Source organism: Chelon labrosus (assembly GCF_963514085.1).
Source record: "Chelon labrosus genome assembly, chromosome: 11".
NCBI classification, from domain to species: domain Eukaryota; kingdom Metazoa; phylum Chordata; class Actinopteri; order Mugiliformes; family Mugilidae; genus Chelon; species Chelon labrosus.
In genome coordinates, this window is record NC_140344.1 from 16,503,580 (window position 1) to 16,519,238 (window position 15,659).

Genomic DNA, 15,659 nt, shown 5'->3' on the forward strand with positions numbered 1-15,659 from the left:
TTCACCTTTTCTGAAAACAACATTTGAATATTATCCGTATCCTTTTCTAAAAAAAAACAATATTTGAATATTATCTGTCACTAATCAAAGCCTGCGTGTTAATAGGTTGAAAGACTGAAAAGCCATCGTGAGTTCAGAAGGAAAAACAAATATCAAAAATATGTGGTTCTTTTATTATAATTTTACATATTTTATATATCAAAACCGCTAAAAATAAACAGTAACTCTACAAGCACAACCGTTGATACTATAGCTGTGATGTACATATTTTCATTTTCCACTGGTCTACAAGGCAGCACTGCTGCATGTATGGAAGTGAAAGTAACAGCGGAGTCTAATGAGCTGTGACTGTGGGCAAAAACAATCCAACAACAAAAAAAAAGAACAACACACCAAAAAGTAGAAATAAAATAGAAAGAGTCCCAATGGTATTTTCATTGGTCATGGCAAGAGGAGTTTCAGAGCAGTCTTTGTCTGAACTGTCCAGCACTCCCCTTGTTGGGATCAGCCCTAAACCACTGAGCGGTATTAATATCTCTGTGAAGATTAAGAGGATAAAAAGAAGGTTCAGTAGATCTGCATGGTCTCTCTTCAGACCCCAGTAATATATGCAGATAGGAATGACAGAAGGAGGGTTGTGGCTCCAGGCACAGACAGGGGAGGCTAATCTGGATAGTTCTCCCCCCTCCCTCCGCCACCCTTCGTCTCGTCCCCTTGTCTCGAAGCTCTCATCATACTGGTGTGTTGCGCTTCAGTTCACTGGGAGAAGGGGGGATGCGGTCACCAAGCTTTGCGAAGCTGGTTGAATGGCTAGGCTTTGTAGAGTGCTCCTCAGAACCAGGTACTCTTTGTCGTGGAGGCAGAGTGGAAGACCGGGCTTTGCCCCTGGAGCTTGGCTTTTGAGGTGGAGGGCCTTTTAGCACAAATTGTTCATGTGGGGCGGTGGGTTGTTGGACCAGCGGGGGCTGTGGAGATGGTGGTGACGGTGAGGTGTGTGGAGGAGATAATGGGTTGGACGAAGAGCCCAGGGGGCCCAGAGGAACCAGAGGAGTGAGCGTGGCCTGCTGCTGGAACCTTGTGAGGCTGGTGGAGTGGCTGGGCCGCGGCAGGCTGTAACAAGCCTCAGTGTGGCGGGAAGGCAGGGTGGAGCAGCGGGCCTTTGCTCTTGAGACTGGCTCTCTGGGAGGGGGAGCAATTAGTGAAAATAAGCTGGCTTTAGTATCGGATCTTGCCATTTCTGCCCTGGAGCTGGAACTCTTCAAACTCAGGGATGAACCTCTTTTAGATGATGGATGAGACAGAGATTCCTTGTCTTTCTGGTATTCTTCTCTGGAGACTGAGCGTGGGAGCTCAGTATCTCTAGCTGTGCTTGATGAGGGATCTTCATCTACATGACAAGAAATAGAAAGATGAATAACAAAACACAAGAGAGTAAATCTAATATAAAATTAGAGTTAGGTTGTAACACATGAATTTTTCTTTTCTCACCTAACAGGCCCAGCTCGCTCATTAAGTAGTCCAGATCTGCTACTGAATTCTCCTTCTCAGCTGCCTTTGTTTCGTACTCATTTTCTTTTTCCTTTCTCTCTCCGTCCTCCTCTTCTCCGTCTCCTCCCTCTTGCTGATCAGTCCCTTTCCCATCACCTTCCTTTACATCTCCATCTTCTTTGTTTTCTTTCTCCTCTACCTTTCCACTCTCACCTTCAGCTTCATCCCCCCACCTTTCCTGTCCAATTTCCCCAGCTTCTTCGAATGACTTCCCAACATCTGGACTGCTGTCACTGGCCCGTCTGTGTTCATCATAATTTATCTCAACTCCCACTTCGTCTTCATCCTGCTCCTTCGCCGTTTGCACCTCTTCGTGTTCTTCTTCTGGCGCCTCCACCACAATGCTTATGGCGGAGGGGAAGCAGGGGTTTGAGAGTTTTGAGGAGTGACTTTTGGCACGTGCTTCTTGATCTTGATTCAGCAGAAACTCCATCAACATCATGTTATCTTTCTTCAGCTGTTCCCGCAGGGACCGTGGTACGTCTGGGATCATCCAGGCCACCAACATGCTGAGGAACATGGCGAAGTTCTGCAGGAGAGAAGACAAGATGCAATTAAAACTGAGAATGGTGATGAATGAGTGAAGGCAAAAACCAACTCTGAAAAGCTACCATCAGTAAAAACGCATATAAATAATGGTTATATATAAAATTTGAGACTTTAGACTGACATTAACATAACAACTATTGTAAATATTAACTTTAATACCTGGAAGAATATTACAAAGGCCAGCTTTGCAGCCAGGACAGACCAATACTGCTTAGAGAAGGTGTAAGGATCTGGTGCCCACGGTGGATCTCTGTAGTCCTTATACCTGAAAAACAAGTCACTCTATGAGTAAGGAGGATCCCCAAGCTGCATGAATGAACACGGAAAAAATCTGCCTCGGTAAGTCCATGCTATCCATGTCACATTTCAGGCTTTCAACAAACCTACAAACCAGAGACAAGTGTGAGATTTAGGCAAAGTAAGACTTAAGCTGCTGGGATCAAGGGTTTGAAGGAAGTCCAGGTAGGCCAAGGTTAAGAGAGTCACTCACCTGCACATTGAAACTCCGGTGATGAGGGTGGTGGTGGGCGCTGTGCCAGGAGCGAAGTTGCTGACATTAAAGTAGGACAGAGAGTGATCTGTGTAGCCACTCATGGTGCCATTTACACTGTACATGTACTGATAAACCATTCGTGGAACGAATTCTGATGTGAAGGAGATGACGAATGCCTAAAATGACAAACAAGGAGTGAAAATGACAAGACTGTACTGAGCACATCAACAGTTGGCACGTCAACTACAAATAATTTTGCATAAGAAATATTATCAACCTATCTGCACATTATTGTTAATAGTTTTTGTTAATTCTCATCATATCTGTTGTGATATAGCTGTACTACTGAGACACTACTGTACTACTGTAACACCGCTAGTCACAACCCAACTGATGAGTTATCATTTATGATTTTATTGGAGTAGTTTTCTTTCTGTAATTTAACCCTATCAAGATAATTAGCAGCTTCCATGTACATATTATACTAATTTATTTGCTATTTTTCTGCATGCAAATTATTCAGTTACAACAGATCATTATAAAGATTGCTTTGCAAATATTCAACAAGAAAGGAAAGTCATTCAGGATATTAGTTAGATATACACAATGAATTTTGGTTTCGACTTTTAAAAGAAGTAAATTGCAAGTGAAGTGTTGTTCACGTCACTTTAGTAAGAACGTTTCTGCAAAGGGTTAAAGATTATGAGCATTGAACAAGCACACACACTTACATTGGTAATGACAGAGAACTTGCTGATTCCACAGAGAATGTTGTACCAAATCCCTGGAGACAGCATGTGCATGAAAAGAGACAGAGAGAGAGAGAGAGAGAGGGAAAAGGAAAGGTGTCCATTCGCGTGCGTGTGTGTCAGGAAGTGGAGGGTGAGAGTAGAGTAAAGAAAAAGAAAGTGATTAAAAGTTCTAGGATAGTTTGTTTGCCACATTCACACACACACAGACTGACAGAGTGGGCACGCCCTCATGAGAGATCTGTACCTATGTCTTTACACCTCACGGCATCGGGCCGCCGGATCTCAGTGACAAATTTAGCGGCGTCAAGGCGAATCTCTATGACGTTGTTGAGCAGAGCAAATGCTGGCGCCAGCGGGAAGGAGGCCACGAACAGAGAAACAAACCCATACTGGATAACTGTATGTATAAAAGACACACATATACAAATGGTTAGAATTTAAACTCTATGATTGTGGTAAGAGATAAAACAGTAAGCAGGAGACTCACTCATTTCCATGTACTCTGGACTAACGCCTTCAAAGGGTTCAAGGGCGAAATCTTTGTCAAACTGTTGCTTCGGTCTCTTCTCTTCTGCTTTGTTCGCTTCATCTTCTGCTCCTCTTTTCTTTACTTTTTCTTCCTGAATTGTTCTGTACATCTTTTTCAGCTTACTGCAAAAAAATGCCATAAATTACAGAGGATAACATCAGATCAGTGAAGCCTTGTTGTCAAGGATGTATCCTTTGATAAAACTGTGTACACGTACGGAATGAGAACTTCAAACACGTTGTTTTGGATGAGCTGTTTTCCAAGCATGATCATGCTGAGCTGGATGCACAGCTCGATGAGGCAGCCTGGGGGAGCACACTGCAGAGTGCAAGACACGCTCATTTAAAATACAGATGCACAGGTCCCTGGAGTTACACCGCTAATGTGTGCAGCTGAACCTTACCTCCTCCATGCGATAGTCTCCAGAGATGTAGACATAATCGCCAGGCCGCCCAGCAAACCTGTATGAAGAGGAGGTGAAATCGCAGAATAAGGAATGAAGACAGACAGCAGGCGAGTGAGTGAAGGAAGAAAAAAGATGCACACCTGCCCTTGAAGAAGGCCACATAGAAAATAGGTGCAAAGGCGTTCATGGATTTCAGAAAGAAAGACTTGAAGATTAGCCTCTCTTCAAACTCTTCTTTTGTCTTAGGAAGTTCTGTTGGAATAGAAAGACACAATAACTGTTGAGCAATGTCACCTATTTTTTCTTTAATGACAAACTTGTTTTAGTCCAGTATGTTACAGCATCAACATAGGTTTTCCCTACAAGAGAATTAAATATAGTACCGAGCTCTGTCAGCCACACAGCGATCGCTCCATACACCTCTTCCAACACCAGAACGACCATCATGTTGAGGATGATGCCCGTGGTGGTGACCGTCATCCTCACACTGGCCTTGGCTTCAGGATCCGGGTTCATGGACCACACACTTAACATGCAGATACGGTACATTGCCACCCCGAACACTGCTGAGAAGGTCACGAAGATCTGAACACATGCAAAACACGCGCACGACAAAACACGTTAAGGTTCTGTTTTCTCTGATGACAGTTCTTGACAGAAACGAATGAATGAAATAACAAAATTATGTAGATAAACTGACTAACACTCTGAAGAGACAAGGATAAAACCTGCTTATTTGATTAAAATTCCCAATATTATCATGGAAACATAATAATAATGATGCCCCAACTGATAATCCATGTGATTCCCCTGTTAGGAGAGAGGTGGCATATCTGAAAGTTAGAATAAGAAAAGAGTGCGAAGTATGCAGTACCAGTAGTAGCAGGGTGGATATGTTGATGAGATAACCTGACAGGTGATCCTCAATGTCCAGTGACTCAGGCTCTTGCTGTCAAGAAAAAAAACAAAACAGATTTCTTGGGTACACAGAAAAAAATGAGGTGCAATAATGTTGAGCACATGTCGCTGGAAAACTAGTTCATGCATTTGTGTGTTCCAGGCTGGATTACTGCAAGTCATTACTGTCTGGTTGTCCAAATAGCTATTTAAAAAGCCTCCAACTGATTAAAAATGCTGCAGCAAGAGTAGGTGACACTGACTTATCACTTAGTTATGCTGCTATAGGCCTGGGCTGCTGGGGAATGATGCACTGAGCACATGTCCACTACTCTCTTCTCTCTCCCACCGAGCTCATATCCTCCAATTCCTTATCTAAATTCTTCCCTGTGTCCCTCTCTCCATCTCCCTCAAGGTTTCTTCCTGTTAAAAGGGAGTTTTTCCTTGCTACCAGCCACCTTTGTGCTTGCTCTGGGGGTTTTGAAAAGCGTCTTAAGACAATTTGCATTGATATTAATGCTATATATATAAAATTTAACTGAATGAAATTGAATGTTCTGCGCACACACATTTTGTTTTCTGTGTCAGGTGCACGTTTGCCATCTGAAAGGACAGAAATCCCCTCCCCTTCTTCCTCTCCCTCCTCCCTTTCCCTTCTCCATCAGTAATCTGGGCTAATCTCAGGCAGGTAAGCTGCTTTGGACTCAACCATCCACTGTAGGTGAAGGGGGGGGGGGACTCTTTAACATAAACCCATAGACATAGAATTTGTCTGCAACAGTTAATTACTCACAAAATCAGGCAAGTTTGCAATGTTCTTTTATAGCTAAAGTTGATCTGTCTTTACTGAGGCTGGTGAAATAAAGAGGTGAGATTACATGATAGCTGTCACGGTGATGCAAGTTTAAATCACCTCCGTGTTACAGCCCTGCTCTCTCCCCCCCACCAGCTCTGTCCACATAATGTCCTGTCAGTCAGAGCAGTGCAGTGATACCTGGGAGGACAGCATCTGGTCTGTTTCTCCATCTGTACCATCTCCAGTCTGAGTCTGCTGCAAAAATGTGTGTAAAACCAAAAATTAGCTTTGTGCTATTTGTGTATAAGTTAAAAAAAAAAACAAAAAAAAACTAATTAGAAACAACACACACTAATATACAGTACCTTCTTTTTAGATTGTGCTTTGATCTTAGCTTTTTTCTCTTGTAGAGCTTCTTCATATTCAGGCCTCAGCTCCTCCTGCAGTGCACAAACAAACACATTAAAACACTATTTTGGTTCTGGCTATAATTTAACATAGACAAGCTACTGACTATTAATTAATATTAATTTGCCGGTTGGATAGTAACCCCATAAAGCAAAACATATTCATAAAATATTGCATGCAAAGGGCATTTTTAATTTAGATTTTGACATTTTTTCCTTCATTATTCATCATTATTATTATATTTTCCACACACATATATATATATGAATAAAGAAAGAATTACTGATACATTTTTACAATTTTGAAATAATGTGTACATTAAACTGGTATAGAAACTTTCTCACCTGAACTCGCTCCTTAGAAACGCAGAGACAGAGACGCAGATGGACAGTGAGAGCAAAAGAGAAGACAGACATAGTTGTATTAAGCGTGACTGTTTATGTTGTGACCTTACTGTGACATCTTATCCGGCGAGTGCCCTTTAAGAACAGACCAATCCCATTATAGCCCTTTACATGGCAAAGAGTCTTGTTAATGCATGTATATATGGGCGGCCATGGGTATTTGTGTATGTGGCGGATGGGGGGAGGTCACTGATCTCAGGCAAATAATAATCTTCAAGACAAACAACAACAGATCCCTGTCGTCATGGGAGACCATGAGGTTAACCCTGACCTGGGATGACTCGGGTTATGAAAGCAGAAAAGATTTGAAGGAAGAGGAGCTCTGAACGTGTCTGCACTCAAAACAATTCATGGCATGTACTTTACTAATTATTAATTAAATATTTTTTCATACCTCCTCATCTTCCAGACTTGTCAGGTCCCAGGAATGTTTCAGACACATCTGTCGTCTTTTCCAGTGCTCAAGAAAACAAGCAGCTACAACAAGACACACACAGGGAGGCTGTTAGAAATAACACTCGAGAGCTCAATTAATTGCACAAACTGTACAATATTGTTTTGGCTTTAGAGAAATATGCTGTTCTCCATGTGCACTTGAGCAATCTACTTACGCTTAACTTATTCATGAAAGTATTCTTAAGCCACAAACCCGGTTTAACTAAAAGTTAACCAATAAAATCTACCCAAATATTTGCAAATGTTCATATTCATATAAATATTTAATTGCTGAAGCACAGTTTCACACTAGGTTGCAGTTTTATGTGATGACCCTCATAGTGAGACCAGCATTGTTGTGTCCAGTTCTCTGCACACTCCCATGAATATGACTCCTCCAATCTAACAAAAAGCTCAACAAGCTCCCTGTGACACTTAATTTGTAGCCAATACAGTTTCTAGCATTTCATTAACTTTATTAAATTACTGGCTATCATGTCAGGGTTAAAGCTCACATAAGACTAAGCATCCTCTCTTGATAAATGACAACTGCGGGATGAAACAAACTGCAAGTATGTGCACCTTTCTACCAGTGTTTAGTTAGTCTTTTGAACTAGGCTCTAACATTGTCGGGAAAGTGTATTCAAGTGCATAGTTACCCCACAGAGACATGAAAATAGCAAAGAAGACAGTGGCTCCGTTGTCAAACAGGTATGAAGCTCGGGCCAGTGAGCACACCGTGCTCAGGCGCCAGTAGTCACACACGCCATCACACAGCGGACACATGGTGATGTTCAGGTTGTCATCACATGTCTCCCGACTGAAAAACGACACACAGATAATACTGTTAATACGTGTGTGGTGATAACAATATTGTACTTTTGATGTGACTGAAACAGGTTTTTATCCGCCCACCTTGGCACATTGGTATCCACAGTAAATATGCCGTACAGGAAGACAATGATGCCCAGAACAGAGGGAGGGATGAGGAGCTGAGTATAAACACCCAGCCAGGCAAAGTACAACCCGATCTGCTCTCCAAAGTATTTCCTATAAACAGAGATAGGGGATCATCTAGCTGCCTGGGTCTGCAAGCTTTAGATTGTTTTGTCAGATGCACCCAAAAGTCGTTTTACACACTATGTGAGCCTTCATCGTGAACTTTACACATAAGAGGATTTTGACTTTCTCTTTTTCACTAAATCATCAGGAAAGCTTTACATATTTTGCATCTCTTGTAACTATTGAGGAGCACAACCATCACTATTGGCATTAGTAGCTGTAATGAGCATTGCAGTCACAAGATCCATCTATAGCCAGAAACATATTTTCGTCCCGTGCTAACTGCTCAGTACCTGATCAGGTCCACGGGCTGGTATTTATGCATGACTCCATAGTTGGCCCATTCTTCGTGGAGGACCTGAAGGACACACAAGCACATGGAACAATAGTAAAGCAAATTAATACTTTAATACTTTATACAGAATGCATATGTCAGAACAAACGTGAATGCTGTTGATGTAATGTTGTCAGGCTAAATTAGTGGTATTAGGATTTTTAACTCAAACCGATGAATCACATATTGATTTGTCTAGTTTATTGACTACAATGATCAAATGTGTTTGATTTTATTTTTGAACAACCCTAGCTGTGAGGTGTGGTCATGCTTTTAATTGTGTAATCTTGAAATAGTTATGTCCGATAGGTATTTTTTAGTGCACTTTGCCCATGCACATTTTCTTCAATCCCCACTAAACTCACCTGTCTGTCATTTCGTTGATCTTTCCTTCCTCTCCTTGTGAACGACCCCTAAAGAAAGAAAAACAGCAATTATGTCATATTTTAGGCACAGCCGTAACTTGAAAATTTGTGTTTTTCTGTTTAAATCGCTCAAATCCGTCCCCTTTCTCTTCCATCCAATACGCTCTGTGACACGATGAAGTCATTGGTGTAAAGTAGCCGAAACAAAACAAAAACACATCCACGGTGTCCAGTGAAGCTCATCTTTCTGTTTTACTCACATCATGCAGAGGGAAGGCAGATTCGTAGACACCCCGAGCCAATAATGAGTTGATGCCTTATAGAAAATGAATGTAACACACTGTCAGTGTTGCGACAGCTGGCATACGGACGAGCATAAAACTTTACTGACAGTATGAGCAACATAATAAAAGTTTGAGCTCACCAGTTGTTTGGCAAGTGTGACTGCAGGTAACACGTGAAATAATCTCAGCAACCTAGAAGCACACAGAGCATAGTGAAACATTGGATGTGAGCTCTTTTAAACACAGTATTAATACATCTTAGGAGATTGCACACTCACTATTCTGCTCCGTGTCGCATTGTCAAATAAGGTCTCTGTTGACTTGATGTCATATCTGCAAGAAATTAAAAGAAGCAGCCACACAACTAATGCGAGTTGGAAAAAAAGTTTACTAATGACAATAGTCTCTTCACTCAACACAGTACAGCACTACTACTCAGATTCACTAATCATAGTACTGATTATGTGTACTGTGATTACAAGTATTGTGTGTCCCAGTAGTAGTAGCAGTAGCTGTACTTCAGTGGTGTAAAAAACAAAAGTTTAATTTATGTGAGAGCCCCACCAGGTTGTGATGTGGATGATAAAAGCACACGGCCTCCAGGGTGTTATCTAAATCACCAATACGACTGAACTAAACCGCATGTGTGTCCCTGGCCAAGGGCGGCTCTCTAAGTGGGTTAGCTTTTCGATACCATTTCACTACATGTGCGTGCGACGGACCATGTACTCACAAGTGGAGCTTATCCCTGATAAAAGGGTGCTTGAGGGTTTTGAAATGGACGTGCGTCTGCGAGTCTTTGTGGATGTCAAAGTCGGGGACGTCTGGTTTAAATGGCGTGTTGACTTTGGCGACAATGGAATCCAACATCCCAGCCACGCCGGTCCGTTTCCTCAATTCGCATTTCTGCTCAAAGAATGCAAGCGTGAATAATGTAAGCAGCACCACGTTCTGACTACAACCCCTCAACCCAAATTTATCTTCTTCAAACAGTATCCAAAGGTGAGAAATAAAACTACGATATCAATAACCAGCATGCCTGCTGACCTTTTTTACTGCAACTTTGATCTTCTGGAGCTCTGCTTCTCGGCTGAGTATTGGCCATGGGATGTGCAGTCGAATAAATCCTATGCCATTTGACCTCTGCACGAAACACACGCAGAAATGTGAACAGAGAAAAACACTGCATGGAAGAAACATGCTACAACAGCCACCACACAAAGCCAGTACAGACTGTCTCTGTGTTTATTTGCTCTGGTTGCTTGTCCGGAGGAGGTCAGATGAGCCTCATCTAAACCTGTAAGTATTCTACTGGGTGTTATTATGAGGCTCTTTTGGAGCAAATCCCATTATATCAAGCACAAAACTGCTCAGTGCAGAGTATAGATAAGTACAGATAATAAGTGTTGGGATTGGTACCAGAAAGTGACCTTCTGTGTCTCTGACTTCCAGCCAGGTCACCCAATCAGTGTGACTCAATAGCTCATGCTAGACAAGCAAAACTGCACAGACCCAAACACCACCTGGTTCATAGCTAATGTTTGGTTTTGAAACTGTGAATGTTATTCTTGCCGCTCAATACGAATGTAAAAACCCACCGGTCTCGGCCAAACACACTTACGTGCCAGCTCATACCCCTAGTAGTGGATCACTCTCTAATAAGGCTCTATAATCTGGCCTTTGGCTTCATACTTACTGTTGACGAACTTAATCCTCAAACAAAACAATAGACGATTTAACGCACAGGCACCTCCCAAATACACACAGACACAAACACAAGCACGAGCACACGATCAGGCATGCACACACACAGCCACATATAGAATAAAAAAAATTACACAAAAATAAACCCACACATTTGGTACAATAGATGATAATAGACATGCAACATACTTACTATTATTTCTATCATTATTGCTCCTATGTTATATACACTGATATTAGAAGTTCTCTTTTTAATTAGAGCGCAGGCATGTCCTCAAGCTAAGGGTAAAGACTGCTTCACCTGTTTGGCAGCTGTCTAGTCACAGGATTTGTGGTAACATCACCTAAGTACAGAGCCATATAATTCTAACGTAGTGTACATTGGACTCTGTGCAAAAAAAAAAACGCTGCAAAAGCTGATACACACCTCTTTGTCGCGTTCAATCTGTAGTCCAGCCTCCAGCAGTCCCGCTTCAAACTCATCCCTCATTAAAGCCTTTTCCTCCTCAGTCAGCTTCGACTCCTCTGGTTCTGCCGCAGCTGCAGACACCTCTACAAACTCTGCATCTGTTTCCCATCGGCCTGTTATCGGAAGTGGCAAACCCCCATTGGATACTATGGAAAGGCGTGGCTTAGATGTCTGCCTTTTTTTGTAGCAAAGTACGTAGTCCACTTTTTTCTTGCCATCAGCGAAATAAAGTCCAGGGCCTAGATCGATGCCAGACTCCTAGCAAAGAAAACACACACGCAGATATTTAGCTGGCTGAGTGAAGAGCAGAACAACCAAGCAACTTTTAGACTCAAAATATTGCATCAGGACACTGAAGCAAGAAGACGTGAGTGTTTGCATACCGGAGGTGGAGGCTCGTCACTGTCCGGGGGAGTGACGGCCCCTCCATTGGCGGCATCGAGTCCAAGCACGGACAGTGATTGGGCCAACGAAACAAGCTTCACCGAGTGAAAGGACGAAGACTCACTCATTGCTGTGGTGAAGGGCACACGTTCTTTTCCGTTTCATCCCTCTGTTGGGACATGAAAGGGAAAAAAAATGGTAATTCATTATTAACAAATTAGGAAGATCTGCATTTCTTAATTCAGGGGACATCTACAATCTTTGAACTATGACTTGTTAACTCATAATTATGTCAAACTATATGGTAGCTATTAACACCAATGTTTGTACAAGTAGGACTAATAAGATTACATATTACATATATTTCATGATAATCAAAAGATTCGTAATTATGTGGTAAAATAACACAAACATTCATTCATTCATTCATCTTCTGTAACAGCTTATTCCTGTGAAGGGTCGCGGGGTCTGCTGAAGCCTATCCCAGCTGTCACACAAACATTGCGTTTTTTCTTTTTTTTTTCTTTCCAAGACGCTTAAATGTGTGAGACAACACACAGCAATGACTGTTTTAGACATACACAGATAAATATAGGCAAAAAATAAAGCTGTCCTGTCTTTTTTTTTTTTTTTCCCCAAAGTGAAGCTGTGGGCTCAGATTAAGCTCTTGCTGCAATCCGAGCGGCACAGTTTACAATCTGTTAGGGGAATTTGGTCACTGGGCACTTTATTTGACACTAAAGAATGAAGTGGTAAGAGATGAGCGAGCGGCTGAGTCTTTAGACTCTCTAAAAGCAAATATGAATCCACAGACAGAAAATATGGAGCACGGAAGGAGTGAAAGGGGTGAATCAAGATCACAAACCAGCTGCTTTAGTCATGCAATGCATGCTAGAACTTCTGAAACTATTATATTTTGTTTCACATATTGTGGTCTTCAACTCTCTCTCTACAACTGACAGCAACATAACTCCCTCATCTATGACTGATTATAAATTGCATATAATCGTTTGAATAGGAAATTGCTTTTTAAACTGAGTTCATTTCATTCATTTGTACATTTCAAAAGCATTTCCTACAGCCTCTTTGTTAGGAGCTGATCAGATGAAAAACAAATTAAATGTCTTATACAGTCAAACGCCTGGGTCACTTGAATGCATGTTCTACCCACGTGACAGAGCAGGGAAAGCCAGCGCACCAACGGTCAGCCAAGCAGTGTACACGCAGAAACATACAGACAGCTTCCACACTCAATCCCCTTACACATATGCATGGTAATCCCCGTTACCCAAGTGTTGGTAAACACAGAACCGGGATGGAAATAGAGATACTGTATGTCGCTCAGAGTTCAGCAGGTCAAAAAGATGTTATGTATACTCACAAGGGAGCAATGATAATTAAATCAGTGGCTCACTGGATTTTCCAGTATGAAAAAAAAATGAAAATGTTGCATCACAATAAACGCGCCACAACAATTATTTTGTTTTGTTTTTGGAGAGAGAGATAAAGCGCTGATCTCATATTCAGCCAGTTCCACGTGTGGTGCATTAGCTTCATTAATCACGATGCCTTTTCTCCATTGGCTGATATTATTGCTGCTTCCAAGACGGCATGTATTGCTCATGAAAATCTGTAAGCATGCAGACATTGAAGTTAAGCATCTACCAGAACATCGGCTACTCGGCCTGAGCGATTTATTTTAATGTTTTTTTTTTTTTTATTCTACTTACAGTTCCCTGCCATTAAATGAGCGAAGCTAAATACAACAGTGTTGGAAAGAGAATCTTGAGGAGAAACTTGAGGGAGCAGGTTTGTAGATCAATGTCAAAGTGTTTGGAAATTAACACTCAATGAAGTGAGGGTAAGGTTTTAGACAGCTGAAATAAAAAATTGTACCTTAAAGCCACTTAGCATTTTTGCATTGTGTTGTCTAGTTCTATTTTTCATGCAGGTAGTAAAGCCAAGAAGATGACATGATAACAGCAAAAGAGCAACTTTCTTTTATGTCATTTCTTGAATTTTGTCAAAACTGCTGCTTTGCAGAGAGCAGTTTTACCGGCATAGAGGTTAAATATTATAAATTTAGCTTCACTTTGGGAGCAGGACCACAAATCAAACACTCCTGAACGATTCATTTGCAACTCATCTGATAGTAACATAAACCATGGTGCTGCGTTTTACAGTCCTTTATATTTGACTACATTTTTAACTGCAAACTATTGATCCTTTTATATTGATTTAATGGTCAAAACATTTTTTTTTTTTTTTTGGTGGGGCATCAGGGCCTGTGTGCCCACTTGGTTGCAAGAAGGCACGGGAGGAGGGCACAAATGCGTATCAGCGTGGGGCTTAAAGGCCTGTAAGCTTGCTGACAGCTCAGCGGCAGAAGCTGGAGGGTCAGTTGCACCCTCGCTAACATTAGGGGGCAGAGGGCAGCGGGGAAGTTGGTCTAATACTGTCTCTCCTGAAATACAGCAGATTACACATCGCTAATTTTAACAGATGCTCGTTGATTTACTAACGCCACAACATTTGTAGCCCAAACTAAAAAATGTGAAGCATCAAATTGTAGCAAACTTTCACTTTTGCTAGCATTATTATTATTATTTTATATATAAAGCATATTCAGGAGAACACTGTCACTGCAGAGTACGTCAGATTAATTCATTTCCATTTCGACTAATTAATCCCCGGGCCAGTTGTCACGAGCGGCTCTTTCGACAAATATGTGTTTAATTAAATGCTCACGAGCGCAACAGTTGTGCGCACGCAGATGGCCATGGAAGGAAAAAACTGGCTCAGCACCGACACAGCGGCCGCAGGGTTAGAGGTTTAAACAATAAAAGCAGTGGTTCAAGTCAAGCTTTGTTTTACGTGCTACTGTACAGGGTAGAAATATAAACATCGAATAAATGAGTGACCGTAAATTAGACCGCAGAGGCGCGACCTCAAAGAGACGCCGGGGATTATAAACAAGACAGTAAAAGTGATGAAGGTCAAGGGCGCAGCTTTTTTATTTTTTTTTAATCACACTTCGGATCAAAGCAAAGTGAAAAGTGGACTCACCGGTGCTCTCGGAGGATCAGTTCTTCGCAATGGAGATGAATGATAAGACGCGCGATTTGCACACCCTGAGGGGCTGAGATGGTGGACAATCCGCGCGCGTTCCCGAAACCCCTGGCTTATTGCGCGCGCCCAGGGCGGCTAATTCCCTGACCGTTCCATACGGGAAGGAAGGAAGGTGTGAAGCGTGTCACAGATGCAGGCGCACCGTGGGTGCGTGTAAGCCAAGAGGGAGGAAAGAGCTTACAGGTGACCGGAGCTGAAACTGCTCCTTCGATGGAACGCGAAAATAAAAAATAATAAAACCTCACATGACAAATATTATACTATATGATCATATCTTCACTGACTTACACGCCTATATACATTATTTCTTCCTATAATTGTTGTTAAGAAGCACCCAAAACATTCACTGCTGATACTGGACGTGTAAACTATCTAGAGTCTACTTTCCATTTGTGCATGTGGTTAGTGCAAGTGCACTGAAATATCACAGTAAGTGCATTTTTAACAAAACACCCATTAAAGACTCATAAATCCACAATATTTTCTTCCATGAGAAGTTTGTTGTTATTAGGATTACACCATATTAGACCGTTGAATGCACTGATGTGTGGTGATCCGTCAATATGGGGTCATTTACACAAGCGTTATGTATATCATTGGTTGTTTTCATCAATTACACAACTAATAGGATCTTTCTGTTTCTGTATGTACAGTTATTATCTGTGAAATAACGACTAAAGGTAATGGAGTTAGGTAGTTGAAGTAAAAATA

General features: G+C 41.7%; 1 protein-coding gene across 1 annotated transcript; it reads right to left on the bottom strand.

Annotated features, from left to right (window-relative positions):
- Nucleotides 1-731: 731 nt before the first annotated feature.
- LOC311495564 (anoctamin-1-like) lies at nt 732-12,101 on the bottom strand (the record flags this gene model as incomplete). Its single annotated transcript, XM_084555058.1, has 26 exons — nt 11,819-12,101; nt 11,394-11,693; nt 10,310-10,405; nt 9,996-10,168; nt 9,541-9,595; nt 9,403-9,454; nt 9,239-9,294; nt 8,979-9,026; nt 8,573-8,637; nt 8,133-8,267; nt 7,877-8,037; nt 7,177-7,259; nt 6,336-6,410; nt 6,169-6,225; nt 5,152-5,226; nt 4,661-4,862; nt 4,418-4,529; nt 4,275-4,332; nt 4,089-4,189; nt 3,830-3,993; nt 3,587-3,739; nt 3,322-3,374; nt 2,588-2,766; nt 2,257-2,362; nt 1,489-2,077; nt 732-1,387 (listed from the first exon to the last, which is right to left on the bottom strand). The coding sequence occupies exons 1-26, from the start codon at nt 11,945-11,947 to the stop codon at nt 732-734; spliced, it is 3,933 nt and encodes a 1,310-aa protein (XP_084411184.1). The 5' UTR covers nt 11,948-12,101.
- Nucleotides 12,102-15,659: the final 3,558 nt, after the last annotated feature.